The sequence below is a fragment of the Lissotriton helveticus genome, chromosome 7 (assembly GCF_964261635.1).
Source record: "Lissotriton helveticus chromosome 7, aLisHel1.1, whole genome shotgun sequence".
Classification (NCBI taxonomy): Eukaryota; Metazoa; Chordata; class Amphibia; order Caudata; family Salamandridae; genus Lissotriton; species Lissotriton helveticus.
The window spans coordinates 1,780,585,897-1,780,610,141 of record NC_136068.1 but is presented as its reverse complement, the minus strand read 5'-3'; the positions used below and the strand labels follow the sequence as shown (position 1 = coordinate 1,780,610,141).

The 24,245-nt window shown below is 46.0% G+C and overlaps 2 protein-coding genes across 3 annotated transcripts in view; one reads left to right on the top strand and one right to left on the bottom strand.

Moving 5' to 3' along the window:
• Positions 1 to 23,054, bottom strand: part of LOC144767711 (protein RoBo-1-like) — a 183,284-nt gene extending 160,230 nt beyond the window's left edge. For both annotated transcript variants that reach the window (XM_078651100.1, XM_078651101.1), the window contains exon 1: positions 22,891 to 23,054. In XM_078651100.1, the coding sequence (XP_078507226.1) occupies positions 22,891 to 22,942 (52 nt within the window). In that variant the 5' untranslated portion in view covers positions 22,943 to 23,054. The remainder of the gene's footprint in view (positions 1 to 22,890) is intronic.
• The window catches only part of LOC144767710 (uncharacterized), a 277,762-nt gene that overhangs the window by 52,852 nt on the left and 200,665 nt on the right, over positions 1 to 24,245 (top strand). The gene's annotated exons all lie outside the window — the stretch shown is intronic.

The window sequence follows — 24,245 nt, the reverse complement described above, 5'->3', positions numbered from 1 at the left end:
AATGAAAAGTTTTATTAACAAGTCACATGACCTGTTATGCTTACGTTACGCGCTGCGCGCCGCTCCCCGGATCGCTTCCGGGAAGCTGCGCTTCGCGCATCGGAGCACTTCCGGATGCGCTAACGCGGCGCGTCATATGACGCATTACGCGACAACGCAGGTCCAGATTATAGTCAAAATGTCTCCACCAACCAGCGGTCGGAACACAACCCCTTTCAGCAGGCTAAATAGTTCTGTTAAATGACAACAGAAGGGACAGGCAACAAGAACCATCAGTCAAAGAGGGGAGGGCAAGTTCTTCTCTACCGGGTCACGTTGGGGCGCTACCGGAACTGATCGAATTGGTAGTCTACAGTGTTTCTGGATGTTTCAGACTGAAGCTGGCGTCAGCATGAGAGCACCACCATCTCGTAGCTCCGTCGTGGCCATTCCACGAGCAATCATGGCAGCCGCTCCCCACCAGAAGCCTGCGGGAGTCGGGGGCCCCCAAGACTTTTGTAGAATCTTCAAGGCTGAGGGGACGCTTTCGAGAATGGAGCCCAAGCCCTAGCAGACAAGCGTCCGAGTTCCAAGGTGTCGCAGGGCCATTTTAGTGGACCACGCCCAAATCTGAAGAGCCGGCCGCCATTTTGAGAGTCCTGTGGCAGCCGCCTATCGCTGCACCGCAAGAGCGGGAGCAACTCAACTACATGGTCAGCGAAACGCTGTAGTCGCAAGAGCGGGCGGTAAAAAGCTGAATAGCGGAAGAGGCACAGTGTAGCAAAAGAGGGCGGAATGGCAACTGAAACGGTAAAGGGGCGCCCCACTACAGCGTGTCTTCAGGTCAAACGGATTGTGGGACAAGGTCCAGAATGGAAGAGTCACCAAAAGGCAAAAAGTTCCGCTTAACCCCGGGAGCCGGCCACCTATGTCGGGGGCGATCTCAGGCCACACCAGGGCAACACGACTTGGGGAGGGGGCCGGAGCCAAGCGCCCCCTCCGAGTCCGCGCCATCACACCGTCCCTCGGGGGCCTCCGTCAAGCGTTTCAGGGAGGCACCGCATCACATTGTTTTCAAATGCAGTCACGTCCTCAAACAGCCCCCACTTACATTGAGAATAGTGAAGCTGTAGCAGGTGCCAATAAGCTTCAGACAGTCTAACAAGCACTCCTCAAAACTTTGAACTATCAGAGTGCATGAGTTTCATGCTCGATCGATTGAGCTAGCCGGATCGGGCAACAAAAAGTATAAAATAGTTTTGTAAATAGTTATTTAATAAAATGTTTTACCCTGTTACTTTGCTGGTGTGTTGTATATATTTGTAATATTTGCATAGAGTTTATCGTTATTTTGGGCGGGGTGGGTGGCGCAGCCGAGCTGTCTTGCAGCCATCATGGTGTGGAGTTCAGTTCATCTCACTAGTTTCGTATTTCTCATGAGGGGTTGTTCCTAATGTTTCTATTTTAGCGAGGTCAAAAAGAGATCCCATTAGTGGCCTACTGATTTTGCTCGGTCCCTTTTGTTTTTTTACACGATTTTTCACTATCTGCAAAGACTAAACAGAGTATTGCGACTCTGTGCTTGTTTGTAAATAGAGAATGAACCAAAGAGAACCAATTCTAAAACAGTAAATGCTTGGATAACAATCAATCAAATGGAGAGAGAAGCAGGCACGACGGATTACAACGGGGGCAAAGGCCTGCGTTAACTACCCTTCACTATCTTGTGGAAAAGTAAAATTTTGCCATGTTCTGTGTCCCTACGTGTCCCCCATCTTATGTTGTATGTGCATGATTAATATGCATATGTATTCCCCACGATCAATTACAGTTGTGTCCATCTCTAGTATGCCAGTTTCCAGTTCTCGTGAAAGCTACGAGTATTAGGCCTATGTAAAGCTACGTTGCCACGTTTCTCAGTGTGCACGTTATTTCATTGTAAAATCCCCGTTTCTAGGCCTCAAAAGGGCCCGGACTAAGATTCAGCTCCAGTCTCCTGAACCCTCTCCGAGAAGCGATACAGCCCCCACCTGTATCCCTGACCCTTCACTTACTTCCTGCCTCACAGTGCCCGGCTCGGCCTGGCTCTGCCTGCCAGTCTGCCAAGAGTATGTTATGATTCTAGTTATCAGTCCAGCCCTCCTTCTCTGCATTCCTAAGCTACTGAATCGCATCAATAGTTTCCGTCACAGTCTAGCTTTTACGTCTCCATGTAAGAGAAATACTGTATTTATGGTCATTTAATATTCCTCAACACACACTACATGTAGAATAATGCATGCACCAGTCTTAGTGTCTGTTAGCCTTTACCCTGATAACTTTTGGATTCTATCAACATGTTCTCTAAACATCAGATACTAGATAGTGTTTAGGTACATGTCGCTCTGACTCTCCAGACTTTCGTCTCTCCTTCTCGCTCAGAAGTCATAGCCCCCAGCTTCTCCCTAGTAACACGTCATTGCCAGCTTGCGCGCACCACTAGGTTAGAGGTCCCGGCTCCTTCGGTAGCCCCCTCCATGTTTCCGCCCCATTTGTGACATATTCCGTTACGTTTACATCACATGTCTATGAATACGCCCTGTTCACGCCTCTTGTTACACCTACTTTCTGCCTTATCTTTCGCGACTGCTACAGGCCCTGCCCACTGTTACGCCTATTGTATTGAACACCATGTATTTTGTTTAAGTATATATACTTGTGCACTGTTATTAAAAGTTGCCATTCCTTTGTCCCTGCCCCGTGCAGCGCTGCCATCCTATTCCCGTGCAGGTTGTCCTGTTCCTGTCCTTTATGCTGTATTAAACCTGCAAACTCCTACTACCTCGAATCTTGACTCTTATTTATTGAGCTATCTGTTATTGTATATCTAGTCAAAAATAGAGGTATTATTTATTTATTTACCACAATCTGCAAAGAGAGAGTACTCCTAATAGAAATGAGGGGGGGCAGCATTCAAAGCAGATCAGTGTGCATAAACACGAAAATGTTTTTACTTACCACGTACTTGACATTCGACAGCTTATGATATTTGCTATTAAAAAACCATTGAAATTCACTGAAAAAACCATAGGTTAGAGACCATATATAGTTAGGAATTAGCATTTAAAAAACCTTGAAAATTCACTGAAAAAAACATAGGTTATAGACCATATATAGTTAGGAATTAGCATTTAAAAAACCTTATTTTACTCACACAAAACCATTGAAATTCCATATATAGTTAGTTGCACTAACTATATATCGCGCACCCGCAATCCACTGCTGATGATGTCACATATTACATCATTCATGACATGGTCAGTGACATCACTGATGACATCACTGATGACATCTCAAATGACATCACTGATGACATCACTGATGACATCTCATTTGACATCATTCTTGTGCTAATACGATAAACCTCTTCAGACTCTAATATAACCTTAGATACACTCAGTGTGTACAGACACTCACACACTGTCACTCATCCATGGAGTTACTCACACACCTAGTCAGTCATGCAAAGAAACAATCTCACCTCCATTTCCTCAACTATACAGTTATACACACCTTACTTATTCAAACATATACTAACACATATTTACTCTCTTATACAATCCCTGATACAAGTTCACAATGATCCATACAGCCACTCACACATTCAGTGGCTCTCATGCACAGTTATTTATATATGCCAACTCTCACATGTACTGTGTTTTACATATGTACTTACTATGACATGTAGCATTGAGATATCCATTCACTCATCAATACACTCATGCACACAGTCAACCGCCCATGTAGCTTTTTCCACATGCACTCTTGAACTCATACACCTAGTGAATCAACTGCTCACACATCTATGCACAGAGTCACACACCTCCCAGCCACCCCCACACAAACTCAATCTCCCATACAAATACTTGGGCAACCAATCAATAACACATATAGCCTCTCGTATAGCTAATGATCAACACATGCAGCAGTTTACATCACAACAGACATACTGATGCACACATTCAGACAGTTTAGTCACTAACCCATGCATTTAGTACGACACATTTATTCACTCACTCATACAGTCAGTCACGCACCTACTAAATCCTTCATCCAGACACTTATACATCCACTCATTCTTCAATATATCAAACATATTTAAACTTTACAGAAACACACAGTCACTGGATGATGTTATCAGTGATGTCATTTGAGATGTCATCAGTGATGTCATTTGAGATGTCATCAGTGATGTCATCAGTGATGTCACTGACCATGTCATGAATGATGTAATATGTGACATCATCAGCAGTGGATTGCGGGTGCGCGATATATAGTTAGTGCAACTAACTATATATGGAATTTCAATGGTTTTGTGTGAGTAAAATAAGGTTTTTTAAATGCTAATTCCTAACTATATATGGTCTATAACCTATGGTTTTTTCAGTGAATATATATATATATATAAATGTATCCAAATGCAGTTCCTGACCGCCAGTTACGAGGCAGATTTGTGCAGGTGTGGACCACTTCCCAAGAGTCCTTCGTTCAATAACGAGCCACTACACAAAAGGTTCGTGCAAGCAGTGTTCTTTCTTTAATTAAGCATTTTTCAGACAAATGTCTCCCATGACGCGTTTCACTCCATAAAGGAGCTTGATCACAATATATATATATTAGAAGAAAGGGGACCCTCGATTGAGACGCACTCACAGGAGGTTTTTAAAGCCAGGGAAGAACTTAGGGTTTCGGGCTACGCCCTTTTTCAAAGGTATGCTGTCCACAACCAACCAGCACAACGAGTTCGAGTATCTTCCCTCCTCTTTATTTTACAGGATTACACTCAGGTGAGTATCTTCCCACAGCATTCTGGGACTGGAAGTCCTACATCATTCCCATGTGGGCTGCTGATGAGTCGCCTAAGCACAGTTCTTTTAAAAGCACAGCACCCAGTCACGTAATCTCCCCCTTTTTTCCTCCTGCCCCTCATGCCAAAGTTCGCACTGCAGCGGATCCGTAGCGTCACGGTGGTGCATCTCATGACCTGGGTTATGGCCGTATTGTATTAGTAGAAAGGGGACCCTCGATTGAGATGCACTCAGAGGAGGTTTTTAAAGCCAGGGAAGAACTTGCGGTTGCCGTGTCACCTGACGCATTTCGGGCTACGCCCTTTTTCAAAGGCATGCTGTCCACAACCAACCAGCACGACGAGTACCAGTATCTTCCTTCCTCTTTATTTTACAGGATTACACTCAGATGAGTATCTTCCCACAGCATTCTGGGACTGGAAGTCTTACATCATTACCATGTGGGCTGCTGGTGAGTCGCCAAAGCACAGTTCTTTTAAAAGCATGGCATTCAGTCACGTAATCTCCCCACATGGGAATGATGTAGGACTTCCAGTCCCAGAATGCAGTTCGAACTGTGGCATAAGGAGCAGGAGGAATAAAGGGCGGCCTCACTACATGGGCCCGGAGCAGCCCACAAACACCACACTGGCAAAAAAAATGATGTGAGGCACAATACCTTAAAAGTTGCTTTATTTCAAGAGTCTTTTCAAAGCGCCTGTTTCCTTTTTGCCCATCGTTTCAGCTTGTTGCCTTGATCACAGACAGGAAAACAAGCGCCCAGGTGCGCTCGGGCGTGATTTAAAAGGTGTATCACGTGGCTGCATTTACCAGCACCACCGTTCCCATAGTGCATTGTGCATGTTCATCAATTATGAATTGGCAATCCAAAGATGTTTTTTTACCTCCGTGGTAATGTCTGTTGCACAAGCACTGATGTTTTCATGGAAACGTTTTTAAAGCAGGCAGGTGAGTGTAGTCCACGTCCCGACTGTTCTTGAAGTATTTGACTCATGAAAAATCAGCATTTTTCAGCCAAGATAAAGCAGGAAATCATCCCCCCCTTAAATCCCTTCCACGCGCCATTCCTATTTACTAAGTAGTCATCCCTTTCTCCTCATCTGATGCTCTGATCGGTCTCTGACCCTTTATAAACAAGGCCCCCACCTCCGCCAAATCCAGCTTACAGGACGGCATGAAAGACATCGTGGACTGGATGAAGCTCAACCATCTGAAACTGAACTCAGACAAGACAGAGGTCCTCATCCTCGGCCCGTCCACCTCCGCCTGAGATGACTCCTGGTGGCCCCCTGCCCTGGGCTCCCCACCCAAGCCCACGGACCACGCACACAACCTGGGCTTCATCCTTGACTCCTCCCTCACGATGGCCAGACAAGTCAACGATGTTACTTCCTCCTGCTTCAACACCCTCCACATGCTCCGTAAGATCTTCCGCTGGATCCCCGCTGGAACCAGGAAAACGGTCACTCAGGCCCTCGTCACCAGCCGTCTGGACTACGGGAACGCCCTCTACGCGTGAACCACAGCCAAACATCAGAAAAGACTCCAGTGCATCCAGAATGCTTCAGCTCGACTCGTCCTGGACATCCCCCGACACAGCCACATCTCCGCCCACCTGAGGGACCTGCACTGGCTCCCAGTCAGCAAGAGGATCACATTCAGACTCCTCACCCACGCACACAAGGCTCAATATGACTTAGGCCCCAAGTACCTCAACAAACGCCTCACGTTCTACACGCCAACCCGCCAGCTCCGCTCCGTCTGCCTCGCCCTCGCCACCGTCCCACGGGTCCGCAGAGCCACCACCGGAGGAAGATCCTTCTCCTACCTGGCGGCAAAGACTTGGAACACCCTCCCCACCCACCTGCGACTCACCCAGGACCATCTCTCCTTCAGGAAGCTCCTCAAGACCTGGCTTTTCGAGCAGTAGCGCCCTCCCTTCCCAGCGCCTTGAGACCCTAGCGGGTGAGTAGCGCGCTTTATAAATGTGATTGATTGATTGATTGATTGATCCCTTAGTGGATTGGAAGGCGCGAGTGAACCAGGCTCCTCAATTAACATCATGAAGAAGCAACAGCATTCCCCCGTTTCCGGAGCCCCAGGCCCTTCAGGGCAGCCTCACTGTTTGGGCACGGAGCAGCCCACAAACACCACACTGGCAATAAAAACGATGTGAGGCCCAAAACCTTGAAAGTTGCTTTATATCAAGAGTCTTTTCAAAGCGCCTGTTTCCTTTTTGGCCAACATTTCAGGTTGTTGCCTTGATCATGGACAGGAACACAAGCGCCCAGGTGTGCTCGGCGTGATTTAAAAGGTGTTTCACATGACTATTTACACTTTAATTCCTCCCCCAGGAACCATGTCCTGATTGTCAAAATACTGGCCGCAACCTTTCTCTCAGGTTGCGCCAGCCAATCACAGCATTGCTGCTGGCTCATTGATCTGTGGATCCACAATGGTGGATCGGCGTCTCCACATATACATAAACCTTTTTTCTTTAATAACTCCAAACATCCGAACAGATTTATACCAAAATGCTAAATGCACTCTTACTAAACGAAGATTTAGCTTTCTGCCAAATTTGATGTTCTTCTATTCAGCAGTTCGGGCTGTAGTTGTGTCTAAAATACCTATGGGAAATCACATTGGGGAAAAAGCGTTTTGGGACCTGCCAATTTTACTCATCCCCGCTTGATGATTCACCCCAAACCTATCCAGACAGCATCTGAAATGATTGCAAACTAGTTTTGAAAAATGTAGGAAGACTCCTCAAAGAGCGACAAAATGCTTTTCCTCTGCAAATTAGGTCCTAACAATAACTACCTACTGGCAACTGCTCGTAGGTCGTGATTGATATATATATATATATATATATATATATAATTCTCTGAAAAAACCATAGGTTTCAGGCATGTTATAGTTAGAAATTAACATTTACAAAACACTAGAAATTCACTGAAAAAAACATAGGTTACAGGGACATTATAATTAGTTGGATATTTCACTCGTACAAAACCAAAGAAATGTCAGTGTTATAGTTAGTTCAGTTACCTATAACTCGCTCCCCCGCAATGCACTGCTGATGACTTCACATATTACATCATTCATGGTCAGTGACATTACTGATGACATCTCAAATAACATCACTGATGACATCATCCAGTGACAGTGTTTCTATAAAATTTAAATATGTTTTATACATATGCCAAGGTGTACTGAAGAATGAGTGGATGTACAATTCACGTCCTCCTGTTTTGTAATTTTTATGAGGCTCCACGTAGACAATGGATTCTTCCACTATTGAGACAACTAGGACTCCGATCTTGTCGTCCAGCATTTCTAGCTGTTCAGATGCTAGAGAATGAACTATATGCTAAATCCATTGCCTGCTTTTTAAAATTCTGTGTAAATCATCGCCCGAATCTTAATTAATCAATGTTTGTGATATCTTTTAATGAATATAACGTACAACTTCTGTTTTAATTGTTTTTAAATGGAATCATGTGGAATTTTGTACTTTTATGGTTTTCTTCGAATAATGAAATCCGAATAGAGATTATTTGAAACTTGAGTGGATGTATAAGTGTCTGGATGGAGGATTTAGTAGGTGCGTGACTGTATAAGTGAGAGTTTAAATGTGTCTCTCTGAATGCATGGGTTAGTGACTAAACTGTGTGAATGTCTGCATCAGTGTGTCTGTTGTTTTGAAAGCTGCTGCATGTGTTGGTAAATAGCTACATGAGTGTTTATATGGGTTATTGATTATTTGCCTGAGTATTTTTCTGTATGAGTGCCTGAGTGTTTGTATGGGTGGGTGGGAGTGTATTACTTTGTGCATAGATGTGTGAGTAGGTGAATCACTGGGTGTATGTGTTCAAGAGTGTGTTCATGAAGGGCTGTATGGGTGAAAGAGTGTTCACATGGCTGTGTTGCTGAGTGAACGGATGTCTCAGTCGTATATGTGTGAGTAACTACATATGTGAAAGGCAGTATATGTGAGTGTTGGAGTATATACATGACTATACGTGAGAGTGAGTGATAGTGAGAGTGGCTGTATGGATGAGTGTGTACTTGTATCAGTGATTGTATAATGAGAGTAGTATACGTTTGTTTCTGTTTGAATAAGTGATGTGGTGTGTGTATAGCTGTATAGGTGAGCAAATGGAAGTGTGATTGATTCTTTGCATGACTGACTAGGAGTGTTAGTAACTCTGGATGAGTGGTGGTGTATTACTATCTGTATAGGTGTGTGAGTGCATATGATAGTGTTGTATTGATGAGTGACTGCATTTATGAGTGATTGTATGAGTGATTGTATGGGTGAATGAGTAGTATGTAGACCTAGGAATCAGTGAGTGCGTATGTAGTAACTGGTATTGTTGTGTTGATGGTTTCGAAAATCGTAGTCTGTATTTCAGAGTGGGTGTATCAAAGATTGTATATTTGGGTGTGAGGCGGTGCATCAGATTTTCACATGGATGTTGTCATCAGTGATGTCATCAGTGCTATCATTTGAGATGTAAAAAGTGTTGTCACTGACCATGTCATGAATGATGTAATATGTGACATCATCAGCAGTGCATTGCAGGGGCGTGAGTTATAGTTAGCTAAACTGACTATAACGCTGGAATTCCTCTGGTTTTGTGCGAGTGAAATGTCCAACTAACTATAACGTCCCTGTAACCTATGTTTTTTTTCAGTGAATTTCTAGGTTTTTTTTAATGCTAACTATAGTGTGACTGAAACCTATGTTTTGTTCAGTGAATTTCAAAGGTTTTTTAAATGCTAATTTCTAACTATAACATCCCTGAAACCTATGATTTTTTCTGTGAATTTCAAAGGTTTTTTAAATGCAAATTTCTAACTATAACATCCCTATTAAATCCCCTTGAATTCTGAGAGTCCATTGGGGCCAATTAGCCCACCAGGTACCGCCAGTAAGCAGCACAGAGCTGCATTGCAGATAGGTGTTCCGAGGTCACGCACCTTTTTACAGCATGATGCAAACACAGATTGTGGCGCACTGCTGCTCGTAGGATGAAGTGCACTTATATCCTGAGGACCTCAGGACACAAGAGGACCTAATTGCCCCCCCAGCAGTGCATCAGAAGGCGTGTTTGCAGAGTGGTAAAAAGGGGCATGGCCTCGGACCACCTCTCTGTGGCACTTACTGGAGGTACTTGGTGGGCTAGTTGACCCCAGGGACCCTCAGGATTGAAGGGGACTAAATCCCCCAATTTACAACGTGCCAGGGGGAACGGTTTCACATTTGCTTGGGTCAGGGCTCACCCCCTTGTCCCCATGGCATGCTGTAAGTTTGGGGATCAAGTCCCCTTCAATCCTGAGGGTCCCTGTGGACCAACTAGCCCACCAGGCCAATCAATCAATCAATCAATCAAGGCATTTATAAAGCGCGCTACTCACCCGAAGGGTCTCAAGGCGCTAGGGGAGGGGAGGTCCGCTACTGCTCGAACAGCCAGGTCTTGAGCTGCTTCCTGAAGGCGAGGTGTTCTTGGGTCAGGCGGAGGTGGGTTGGGAGGGAGTACCACGTCTTGGCGGCTAGGTAGGAGAAGGACCTTCCTCCTGTGGTGGCTCTTCAGATGCGGGGGACGGCGGCGCGGGCGTGGTTGATTGATCGAAGCTGGCGGGTGGGAGTGTAGAAGTTGAGGCGGTTGTTGAGGTATCTTGGGCCTTGGTTGTGTAGGGCTTTGTGTGCGTGGGTGAGGAGTCGGAACGTGATTCTCTTGTTGACCAGGAGCCAGTGCAGGTCTCTCAGGTGTCCGGAGATGTGGCTGTGTCGGGGGATGTCCAGGACGAGTCTTGCTGAGGCGTTCTGGATTCGCTGCAGTCTTTTCTGGAGTTTGGCAGTGGTTCCGGCATAGAAGGAGTTGCCATAGTCCAGTCGGCTGGTGACGAGGGCCTGGGTGACCGTCTTCCTGGTCTCGGTGGGGATCCACCGGAAGATCTTACGTAGCATGCGCAGGATGTTGAAGCACGACGAGGAGACGGCATTGACTTGTCTGGTCATGGAGAGGGAGGAGTCCAGGATGAAGCCCAGGTTGCGTGCGTGGTCTGTTCGTTTGGGTGCCCTGCCCAGGGCAGGGGGCCACCAGGAGTCGTCCCAGGCGGATGGTGAAGATCCCAGGATGAGGACTTCCGTCTTGTCTGAGTTCAGTTTCAGGCGGCTGTTCATCATCCACTCGGCTACATCTTTCATCCCTTCGTGTAGGTTGGCTCTGGCGGTGGCGGGGTCGTTGGTGAGGGAGAGGATCAGCTGGGTGTCGTTGGCGTAAGAGATGATGTTGAGGTTGTGTTGGCGTGCGATGGCCGCGAGGGGGCTCATGTAGACATTGAAGAGGGTGGGGCTGAGCGAGGAGCCTTCGGTGGCTTCTGATCTGAACGGGGGGAGATGGACTCTCTGTGTCCTTCCGGCGAGGAAGGAGATGATCCATTCTAGTGCCTTCACTTGGATTCCGACGTTGCTGATGCGCTGCACTAGGGTGCGGTGGCAGACAGTGTTGAATGCCGCGGAGAGGTCCAGGAGGATGAGGGCCGCTGTTTCCCCATTGTCGAGCAGGGCTCGGATGTCATCGTTGGCTGCGATGAGGGCGGTCTCGGTGCTGTGGTTGGACCGGAAGCCAGACTGCGAGTGGTCGAGGGATCCATTCGTCTCGAGAAAGGCGGCCAGCTGCTTGTTGATGGTCTTCTCGATGACTATGGCCGGGAACCGGAGGAGCGAGATGGGGCGGTAGTTTTTGAGTTCGGTGGGGTCCGCTGATGGTTTCTTCAGTAGAACGCTGAGTTCGGCATGCTTCCAGCTCTCCGGGAAGGTAACGGTGTCGATGGAGGTGTTGATGATATCCCGTAGGTGGGGCGCGATGACGGAGTCGGCCTTGTTGAAGATGTGGTGAGGGCAGGGGTCGGTTGGAGATCTGGAGTGGATGGAGTTCATCGTGCAAAGGGTTTCCTCGATGTTGATCGGGGTCCAGGCGCGGAGGGTGGTGGTGGGGGGTGCCGGTGCTGTCGTGGGGTGCGTTGGCTGTGTGCTGAAGCTGTTGTGTATGTCGGCGATCTTGTTGTGGAAGTAGGCGGCGAGGGAGTTGCAGAGGTTTTGTGATGGGATGATGTCGTTGTTTCCGGCGCTGGGGTTGGAGAGCTCTTTGAGGATGTTGAAGAGTTCCTTACTGTTGTGGGCGTTGTTGTCCATTCATTCCTTGAATGCGGTTGTCTTGGTGGTGTGGATCAGTTGGTGGTGTTTTCGAGTGGCGAGCTTGAGGGTGGTCATGTTGTCTGGTGTAGGGTCTCTGCGCCAGGCTCTCTCGAGGGTTCGGCAGTTTTTCTTGGAGCTCTTGAGTTTGTCGGTGAACCATGGTGCTTTTTTACTTCCCGGTCTGCTGGGCGGGGTCCTCAGTGCGGCGAGGTCGTCTGCGCAGTTGCTGATCCACTTCGTGAGGTTGTTGGCGGCCTGGCTGGGGTTAGCTGAGCTGGCGGGGGGGGGGTCCTGGCTTAAGGATGCGGCGAGCTGGTCGGCTGCGATCTTGTTCCAGCTTCTGTGTGCAACCTGTTTCTGGTGGTGGTGGATCGTGTTCTTTCTGTAGTTGAAGTGGACGCAACTGTGGTCCGTCCAGTGGAGTCCGGTGGCGTGGCTGAAGGTGATGTCCTTGCTGGAGGAGAAGACGGGGTCGAGTGTGTGTCTGGCATAGTGGGTGGGGGTGGTCACCAGCTGCTTGAGGCCGAGGGTGGCGAGGTTGTCCAGCAGGGTGGCGGTGTTGCGGTCGTTGTTGTTCTCCAGGTGGAAGTTGAGGTCCCCGAGGAGGATGTAGTCAGCGGAGGGGAGGGCGTGCGGGCTGATGAAGTCGGCGATGTCTTCGCTGAATTGTGTGCGTGGTCCCGGGGGTCTGTAGATGAGGGTGTCTCTGAGGGTGGTCTTGGGGTCGGTGTGGATCTGGAAGCGCAGATGTTCGGCGGTTGTGAGGGTGTCGTCGGAGTTGGACGTGATGCGGATGGTGTTCCTGTGGATGATGGCGATGCCTCCTCCGGTCTGGTTGCCGCGGTCCCTCCTGGTGATCTTGTAACCGTCTGGGATGGCGATGTCGGGCGATGAGGAGGCGTTCATCCAGGTTTCCGTGAGGAAGGCGACGTCTGGTGATGTTGTGTCGAGGAGGTTCCAGAGCTCCACGGCGTGTCTGTGGACGGAGCGGGTGTTGAGTAGGATGCACTTCAGGTTGTTGCTGCTGGTTCTCGGCTTGGTGGGGGCGGGTGCGGTGCAGGTCCGGATGCAGGAGAACTTGCAGGAGTGGCAGCTGAAGGGTCCGTGGGAGCGTCTTGGGACGGCTCGGAAGCATCCCGGGATCCGGCCGGTGTTGAGTGCGTTGAGATCGGTGGCGTTGTAGGTCCGGCGGGTGGGCTGGTGTCTGCGGGGGCCAGGGGTCCGGGCGCTGGGCGCGGGCCAGGTACCTCCTGTAAGTGCCAAAGAGCTGTGTTGCAGACAGGTGTAAAAAAGGGCATGACCTTGGGCCACCGCTCTGCAACGCAGCACTGTGGCGCTTACTGGAAGTACTTGGTGGGTTGATTGGCCCCCAGGGACCCTCAGGATTGAAGGGGACTAAATCGCCTAATTTACAGTGCACCAGGGGGGCTTTTCGAGCAGTAGCAGCATTCCTCACCCCAGCGCCTTGAGACCCTCACGGGTGAGTAGTGTGCTTTTACAAATGATATGATTGATTGATTGATTGATTGATTGGTGGGCTAGTTGGACCCCAGGGGACCTCAGGATTGAAGGGGACTAAATTCCCCAAATTAGAATGCACCAGGGGGTGAGTTTGCACACTTGTTGTTCCAGGCGCAGCGCCCTCACTGCACCACTGTGAAAACGTGCCCCCTGGGACATTGTAAGTTGGAGGATTAAGTCCCCTTCCACCCTGAGGGTCCCTGGGGGCCAACCAGTCCATCAGGTACCGCCAGTAAGCACCACAGAGCTGTGTTGCACAGAGGTGTAAAAAGGGGTGTGGCCTCAGACCTCCACTCTGCAACGCAGCTCTGTGGCACCTACTGGAGTTTCCTAGTGGACTAGTTGGCCCCCTGGGACCCTCAGGATTGTAGGGAACTTAATCCCCCAACTTAAAACGCGCCAGGGGGTGCATTTGCACACTTGTTGAAGCAGGCCCCGCCACCTCGCTGCACCACTGTGCAAACACGCCCCTGGTGCATTGTAAGTTTGGGAATTAAGTCCCCTTCAATCCTGAGGGTCCCTGGGTCCAGCTAGCCAACCATGTACTTCCAGTAAGCACCACAGAGCAGCAATGCACAAAGGTGTGAAAAGGGGCATGGCCTCAGACCACCTCTCTGCAACGCAGCTCTGTGGCACAAACTGGAGGTACCTGGTGAGCTAGTTGGCCCCCGGGGACCATCAGTATACAAGGGGAATTATTGCCCTAACTAACCACCTGCCAGGGGGTGCGTTTGCAGTGTGGTGGTAAAAGGGGGCGTAGCCTCCGGCTAGAAGCCAGCTTTTGTTAATATTATTTTTTACAAGGGGGGCTGGGTGGCCCCCCTTCTCTTACATTTCTTGGGCCCTGGTAACCCAATCCCCCAGGGCATATTTCCCTTTTATTTTATTTTTTCAAAGGCCAATTATGCCCTGGGGCATGGCCAGTCTTTTCTTCTTTCTTCTTATTTTAAAAATGTATTTCTTTGGAGGGGGGTCCCCCTTCTCAGGCCAATTATGGCCCCGGGGACCCCATACCCTGGGGCTGGCCTTCACTTTTATTTAAATTATTATACATTTTTTCCAAAGGGGAGGGGGGCACTTGGCCCCCCTATCGGGCCACGTGCCCCCCATCCCCTTTGGAAAAAATTCATAATATTTTAAAATGCTGTTTGTCCCACACCCGGGACAAACAGCAGTGTCCTTGGTGTGGGGACCCTGGGATACTACAGGAGCCGTACTGGGGTGTGGCGGTCCCAAGGGCCATCAGAGGCTCCACGAGGGGGGCGTGTTCTCCCTCCTTCATTTTCTACACCCCGGGGAGGTGGTGGTCCCCGCGGTTTGGGGGTCCGTATCTCAATATGTTGTGCCCTGTGGAGGTGGTGGTCCCCAGGGATGTAGGGGGGCTCGTGCACCCCCACAAATCTATTTTACAGAGCCTCGTGGATGTGGCAGTCTCCTGGGAAGAGTGGGGGGGATTGGGACCACCCCCAGGCATTTTGGTATTTAAGCTCCTTTGGACATGTGTGTGCGCAACACCTGTTTCAATTTGCATTTAAGGGGTGCTACAGGGTGTCCTTTGGCACCCTTTAAATCGCTATCTTATTTGGAATTAGCTAATTGCTATTCGCAAATAAGGAATACTCCCCATTCATTCCTATGGGCCTTTTTGCCCATAGGAATGAATGGGGGGTTATTCCTTATTTGCGATTAGCAATTTGCTAATCGCAATTAAGGAATGTGTAAGAATCGCAATTCTTTTTGCGATTCCTACATGAATACCGTTTTCCGAGTCTGTAATAGCGATTCCTTATGAATCGCTATTATGGACTCGCAAAACGGGTCTTTGATGAATCAGGCTGTTAGGACCGCCTCTGTCGCTAAGTCAAATTGCCCTGATTTCAGGAGCTGAGGATGGTACCAGCTGCACTAAACCCCTCCATGTCTGTGTACTCTTTTACCAATGAACTCACTGCCAAGAAGGGACTGAAAGGCACTGGGGGAATGCACAACAAATCCACTTGTCAGTCTTGATATTGCTTTCTATTTGTCGACTCGGTTTACTTACGCTTGTGTCTTTGCAGACTCCGGCTAATGAATTCACCCTGCCTAAGAAAAGACAAGAACTCAAACATCACTTATGCGTTACCATGTGCTTTAAACTGTCAGTGCAATTTGGGAAACCTTTAAATCAATACTATATCGTGGTAATGATGTTTAATACACGCCAGTATGAGCAACAGGTTTTAATAATAATGCAAAACATTGGAAGGCAATGGGGACTTGGCACCCGCTGAGTACTTTCTTTTTTTAACCAATGAATTCATTGCTAGCAAGGGGCTGGCAGGGTCTTGGGAAATGCACAACTAACACACTTATTTCTCTAGATACTGCTTTCTATTTGTTGACTGTTTAATTACCCTTGTGTATTTGCGCACTCCAGCTAATGACTACACATTTCCTGTGAACATTCCAACACTTGAACATCACTCACAAGCTATATTGCACTTTAAAATGTTAGTGCAATCAGTGGAACCTTTTATTCAATATTAAACTGCAAAGCAATGATGTTTAATAAACTCTATTGTGAGTAACAGGCTTTTTAATCAGGCAAGATATTGATAGGAATTGGGGATATGCATTACTTTTGCACTTTTAAGGTCTTGGCTAGGCAGTTTTTGTGCTGTCTTTTCGAGACATGCTGTATTCAGGTATGGACTTGAACCTCCACCCATTTTCTGCTGATCTTTTCAATTGGCTCCTGTAACTGTCCATTCAAAATGGTTGCTTTTGATTCATGAACAGGCTTAGTAGTCCCTCCTTTGTACCACCTTTTCTGCTTTTATAACCTCCCATGAGGACTGGCACTTTTACTTGTGTTGTTATTCAGTATGTTTCGGTTACGGTCTGTGAGCACTATTTTCTTAAATGAGTTTCTCATAACTGCTGTTACAGGCACACTTTTCACTTCCTAGCTAACACACAGTATTTATTTCCTACTAATCATCAGAGGCATTTGGAAGGTGCCTGCCGCACTACACCCTGCTTGTTTTTTTATAATAGTAACCATACATTATCAGTGCTGCACCCGTTTCGCCAGAGCTGCGCTGGTTTTGCTTTCATTGTTGTGTATTTTTTTGTAATATTTGTGAGCATACTTTATCAGCACCGTGCCATTTCACGAACGCTGCACAGCTTTTGCTTTCATTGCTGTGTATTTTTTTTATATTTTTTAGCATAAATTATCAGCGCTGCACCCGTTGTCAGAACGCTGTGCTGGTTTTGCTTTGCTTGTTGTGTATTTTTTAATATTTGTGAGCATAAGTTATCAGTGATGCGCCCATTTCACAAGTGCTGCACTGGTTTTGCTTACATTGTTGTGTATTTTACCAGCTTCTCCATTCCACTTTCTCTACTCTCCCTCCCCCTCCCAACCAGTCAGCGGGTTCCAGCCTCACCTGCCTCACAACCTCACAGCAGAGCCAGGTGGACAAGAGGGAGGATTGTGCTGCAGGCTAACTCAGAGCAGGGGGCACTGGTGTCTGTCCCTGCTCCTCGAAGCTGTCTGTCCCCGACGTGGACTGGCTTTAGTCTCTGCAGAGAACTACGGGTTAGAGACAGGCGCGCAACACCCATTGGGCTCACAGGGCTTCAGCCCCCGTCGTGTGTGTCAGCCCGGGGGAGACAGCTTCGCGGGCTGGCACGCATCAAATTGCAGCTGCACCCGAGTACTTAACAGGTCTATTTACTTGTAAATGAGGCTTTTGTTGTGTGTTTGCCCCTTCTTACAGCCACGCTGTCCGTGGTGGAAAAATTAGCCCTCCCACCAAAATATTTTCCAGCCCCCCCCCGAAATTTGGCTCTAGTTGCCCGCCTGGTTAGAGATATTTCTATTAGTGTTGCCATTTTCACAAGGGCCGCCCTGGTTTTGCTTTCATTCTCGTAGCTTTTCCCTGCTCCTCCACCCCACTCTATCTGATCTCCCTCCCACTCCCTTTCAATAAGTAACAGGGCTCCAGCTTGAGGCTGCCTCCCAGCGGAGCCAGGTGGATAGAGACAGAGGGCTCTGCTGCTGGTTTACAATGCCCTAACCGTAAACCTGAGGAGCTGGCGGCAGAGACAGGTGATTTATCGCACAATTTATAATGCCATGGTTTGCCACAGCCACCTACTTTAAAAAAACACACACAGAGACACTCCCTGACCTGATTTTTCTAGAGCTACAGAGGTCTTGGGGTAATCTTCATTTGCTTGGTCGTGTATGTCCAAAAATTAATTTTATTTAATCTGTAAGTTTGCCTGGAGGCTGTCCTTCTAAGTTGGCCATTACAGTCATACAATTGGTGACTGCGGGAATGGGGAGGAGGGGTACTAGACTAGTCTTGCGGGTCAGAATTGAAGCCTCTCTTTATGTGAAGGACTTTTGTATGAAGTAGTTACTGCAGCAAACAGTGAGGCAGCTCCGGTGCAGTAGTCGTGAAAGCCTCTTGCAGTTTTTTCTTTTTAACCAATGTAACATTTCTGAATAGAACTTCTGTTTGAAGTTCTATTCATAGGATGTTTTAAAAACCAAGTGCAACTCAGCCTTGTTACATTTCATATCACTTCCACCACCCCCCAGCACTGATTGGTTACGTGGGAGCTGGTTATATAAGGCCTGACCATCTTCGCCCTCCTAAGTCACCTGGATCTGATTCATTTAGGGCTCTAACCTCCATAGCACATCGGGTTCTCAGTTTTCTCACTAAGTGCGTTTTATTTGATGACCCTATTATCACAAGCACACTTCCAGTGAGTGCTGGCCTTGCGGGTGGCGGTCACCTCACTGGATCTGGTTAATTGAGTAATGGCCCCTCTGTGTCGTCCCCGCCCCTACAAGCTGGTTTTCTCAATTCCGACCATTTTCATCTCTATTTATTATTATTATTTTTTTCAATAAAGAATGGCCTCACCACACTGCGATTGGCTTTGCTATTTCACACTCCGAGAGGAGTTGAAAATTCCTCACACAACTCATAATTTTGGTATCTACCCACTGTAAACGGATTGAAACATAGACTTTGTTTACAAAATTGCATTTGAATACACCGTCTTTAGTTAGGTAAAACTGTATGGGCGATTGGAATGCATTTTTGCAACACAAAACATGAATTGGCCTTTTTACCTCCTGATTTTTGTGAGGAATGGAATCATGTGTGTCCTAATTTGTCTTGGTGTTCATTTGGTACTCTTTGACCTAATATATTTCATTCCAGTTGTTGGTTTTCGTATCATCAATTTCATGCTTGAAGTGCTGCTCTTGTACCAGATTTGATAAGTAATAATCATACATGTGAATGTGAGGATTTAGGTTTGCCATATATATTGCTAAGTGAGAGTGATAAAGTCTAAATTAAATGTTTCCTGTGTTGTGATTTTACTCAACCTTTGCTCATTGCTTGCTACATTTTTTTCTATGAAGATTTGAAAGCCTGTTTCCAAATGTTCTTTCTACCTTGGACTAGGGTTGTACTGACTGCCATGATGATGCAGGCTTCTCAGAATCTACCCATCCATGGCCTATGCATATACATTTTATTAGCATTAGGTGGGCTGACAGCCCACCCATTGTTTACTACTGGTTGGCTTCATCATCACTCAGTCCCTTACTTTCATTTGGTTAGCGTGTGCTAGTTTTAGTCTTTGCTTATGAGAAGTAAGGCTGGCAGTAAAAGAGGTGCAGTTACTGTCAGTGTTGCTTCTTGTGAGCAACAACTAGAAGTACAAAGTGTGTTTTTACGCACCGCCTGCAAGTTTTAAAAGACATAAAAAAAAAGCATTGTCATTTACAATGCCAATTGCTCAAGCTCTCACAACCCCGAGACCTTTTGCATTGCAAATGTTTGTTTTTTACTTGGTACTTCTTTCTATTTGCTGGTTTTGCTAATTCTTCCTTGGCTCCTCGCACACTCTGGCCAACAATGTTATCCTGAGAAGCTGAGAAGTACTTGTGTATCATTTAGATGCTATCATGCATTTTAAATAAGGCTCTCTGTTTTCCGTTTTTATTGGTTATTGGTTCACCATAATGATCACACATATTTTATAGGTTTACTATAATGATGCATAATGCTTTGTTGATCACTGCAATATTGACAATGATCGCTGCTAAAGGTATGATACAACTCACTTGGTATGTTTGGGCGACCCCTCTTGGAGGTCACCAGTGGTTACACAATGTAATCTATTGTATGTTCCATCTGCCACTTTACACATTTGTAATTTACTGCGTAGCATTTAGTAGTGTGTGTGTGTGTGTGTAATAATTGTGCTTCTCCTTTTTCTAAAGAAAAAGTACTGAGTGAACAATGATTTATTCAGTGTTATTACTGTGTGCCTGTGATTGATGCTTACTAGCATACAGTGGGCCTTAAACTGCTCTGCTTCGCTACCCTGTGAGAGTCAAGTGATACAATGAGGTTAGGACAATTGTGGACCTATTACTTGTAATGGCCACACAACTAATAGCCCAATTTCCGACAACTTCAATTATATGTATTCGCACATACTGTCATCGTACGATTGCTACAGGAATTATGTAATTGTGCGGCTGAGGCACTTTTCACATGCTTATTGATTTTCTGCATTTGCTACAAAATCATTCATCTGCCGCATATTCTGCAGATTTTCATAAAAAAAGATTTGTTTCTAGCTCAAATGGTTCAAAAGTTACTAAAAATGGGATGACATGTTGACTCACAGTGGAAGGCTTTTTGCAAAGCTGGACTGGTCACCTTTCTGTTGCTTCTTAATATATTTTGTTGTCAAACTGGTACTAATGAGGTGCAACCAATGCCCAGAGAGTGCTACCAGGTTTTAGTACAACATGTGCTGCATTGCGCCACATAATTTGCCTATACTTGCTGCATAATTTACTCAACCCTGCTGGATAATTTGTCCCTCCCTTGCCGGATAATTCCACTTCATAGCTTCTTCTCCAAAACAGCACAAACAGGGATGTCCAGCTAATAGTTTTGAAGGGCTTCTCAAAGTTTATCGACACCACCAATGATTGGAGGTCTGAAATAGGGGCTGTATCCAGAAAGTGAAAGTCCTCTCTGCTGTTGGGGAAGGTGCTCCTCCCTGCTACAAACCCACTTTGGTGGATGTATCAGTTGTCATGATTAACAAAGTATACTACTTGCCTGGAAGTTACTAAGTATATTATGGACTGGTCTTAGCACTGATGACAAGAGGTACATTAAATGTTTCATTTCATCATATTTCGGATTTTATAGGGACCCAACGGCTGATAATGGTTCTCATTATATTCCGACCAGCGCGTAAATCCTGTTCACACATGGGTTGTAATCACAAATTGGTAGTTATCAAACACACCTGACAATTATCGAATGTGTTAAATACCCCAACCTTTATCACATCTTCAACTGGTCACACGTGCCAAAATTTAACGGGGAGAAAAGTATAACATTGTTACTGTATCATGCGGATTTTGGAGAGTAAAAACACCGAAACCCATATGTTATTCCCCACCAACTATCCCAGGTGATAAACAGAGTGCCCCCGTGGTATTGCTATACATCAAGTGTGTTAAATAGCACCTAAACTCATGAGCAGGCCCTTAGTGGTACTGAGAGCTGGTGCAGATCTTTTCAGAGGGCCCATTCACATTCTACAATGTCCTTCTGACTATGAGCACCAACACCCTACAATCACATTCATACTATGCGCACCCACATTCTACAATCGCCTTCTGACAATGAGCACCCACTTTCTACAGTCACTTTCAGATTAGAGTGAAGGTCATTACCTCATCCTGTTTGCTTTGGATCTCATTGTCATCTAGATTTACTGTGCAAATTTCAGACTGACAATCCAGGTTTAAGCTATAAAATATATCCTCTTTCAATCTGATTTGAAGGCCTGAGCATTGAACTCTGCTCTGTTCGCAGTGTGTACATAGAGCCGAGTTTTTTTCTCACTCACCAGCGGTAATTTGGTGAGCAAGGAAAATCCAACGCTAGACCGCGTCCCAGCAAGTTTTCTCAAGCTCGCGTTGAGAAAACTTCCGTTTGCGTTGAGGAAGCTGCCCCTTGAGTAGACCTTCTACTAGAGCTACAGAAAGAAGCAGCACCCTTTTGCGCTACACGTGATGCCATTCGAAATTTAACAGCGTGGGACAAACACATGCTAAAAATCAGTGCGAGGTAATGCACTCTGCTGCTTGGGGAACTCTGCATAGCTTGGAAAATATTTTTTGACACTACCTGGAGCTTCACTCTGCCCAAGCCTGATAATTAGCCCCTGATTAGACTACATATTCAATGTTTTTTAATTTGCAAAAAATTTCACCTGCATTCATTTTTTACCATTTTACATGAATTGATCAACAATTTTGTTTGGTCCTGTGCAAAAAAATTAACTTGTATTCTTTTGTCCTGTTATGTACAATTGCACACAAATAACCGTAAGGGGTTTGCTTTAATTACGTAGCCATTTACACTGCATTATGTATTCATTTATTGTTTATTTTCAGTTCTTTTGTTAAGCGCTAAAAGCCCAGACAGCGTGATAACAAATAGACTGACACTGCAAAAGAGGTACAATATAGTTGGGCATGGATGAACACCTGACATAGGAAAGGTGAAATATTAATAATGTCTAAAGTGATGGAAAAAACCTTTGAATAACGACTGTAGGCTTCAGTCTGACAATCGGGTGTAAATGTCCCATATTTTCCATCCAGTGAAACTGCTCACCCACTGGAAGACCTTAAAGCTAGCATGTTATAAGCCTAGTTTCAATTTTTGCCATTTTTTAGATATAAACAAGCAGAGAAAATAATTTATTTCCGTAATTAGGTAAAAGAAATCAGCAAACATGAAAAATGGTCAATTAGTTCAGATGCATGATTATTAGAAGTAAATGTATTTTAAAAAACATCAGTGTTAAAAGTTGGAAAGCAATTAGTTAGTTGAAATACTGTTTTTGTACTTACCCCATCATTTGCCTCTACCCTCACTGAAGCCATGTAGTCTATAAGAAATACTTTGTACATGAAACTGCTCCAACCCATTATTTACCACTAATTGAACTTATTCTCAGGGCATTCTCATCGTCAAACATACACAGGGAAACGGCCTCCTGCCCATTTCTCGAGTGTTGCTAGGATGAGTTGGCATATGCTTCACCGGTCGGGTTTTTTGGCACTCTGATACATGTACTGTTTTGCCTTTTCTTGTAGCCCTAGTCAGAGTTGTTTTCTGGCAGTAGTCTTTAAAGTTTGTGTTTTGGACTATGTGATCCTGACTTCTACGAAGGGGAACTAAAAATATTGAGACGCTTCTGATGTCTCACCTTCAGTGATCACAGAAGCAAGAAACATGACAGCGGTGAGGAACACCCCCATGGTGTTGGAGCAAGGGTGCAGAAGAGCAGGGTCTGAGCAGTTCTTCAGGCCTTCTCCACATCTGATTATCTGGGCATTGTATTTCTAAAGTTGTATGGAGGGGAGGTCCTGCCTGAGCATCTCATGAGGATACATACGCTGATGTGGCAGTCTCCTTATTTTCCGCTGGTCAGTGATTGGGCGCGACTCTCAGACCTCTCTTCTATCACTCCTCCCAATACATTATTGAAAGAACAGGCTGTCCTTATGTAATGTACTTCTCTCTATAAACAGCTTCAATTATTAGGGTAATGCATTATTTACACACCCTTTCTGAGATGAGAATTAGTTTTGGGCATCTTGCCTTTGGTCAAATTGCAATGCTGTCTCTGAACAGCTTAGGCAGGCCCCTCGGTCTATCCAGCAGTAATTTGACCATAGAAGGTGACCCTTCTTATGGTTAGAGGAGTGCTAAAAATGGCTGAAGCCAGGTGATAGTTGCTGTGTCTTGGGGGCCCTTTCAGTAATATGCTTGACTACACCTTGAATTTTTGGGGAACTTACCACTTCTTGTTATCAAGGCAGCAACTGGAGTGATTGATGTCACATGTGATAGCTCAGGAAAAGAAGGATGGTATCTGCACTGTGTAAACTAGGTACAGACTCCTGTCTTTACTGCACTTACTCGGATGGACCGTAATCTTGACCTGAGGGTTAGAGTCATATATTTGAACATTTCAATCACAGTTGTAGGACATTGAGTTACTAGTCGAGTGGGGTGAAACCCTTTTCAAGCAGCAACCACAATTCTTGTCAAGGTGAAAAACAAGTAAACCTCAAATTAACCTGTTTTCATAGAAGGTGCACTCGTTGAAATTAGACATGGAATCAATTAGTCCAAAAAAGTGCTTCTTTTCATTCAGATAATCTTTAAAAACCGGCACACAGCCAACAAAATTCGGTCCCAGTTGTGGCAAAGGGGAACTTTGTCAGTGCTGCAATAATCACAGACAAAACCAGACATTACAAAATACATATATTACACCCCATTTATAAAGACATACATTATACAACAAATCAACAGAAGAAAGTGGCCCACGATAACATACAAAAAAGTAAGAAAATTCCTTTACACATAAATATATACATACATATATAAAAAACACTTGAACATTACATTAAAACAACAAAATTCACATCTTATTGACATTTGAACAGAAACCCATATTACACTGGGGGGCATATTACCAAGCAGGGCGATAGGCAATTATCGCCGCTTTAGCGGCCGTTTTCGGCCACTAAGCGCCGATAATTCGATCGCTCT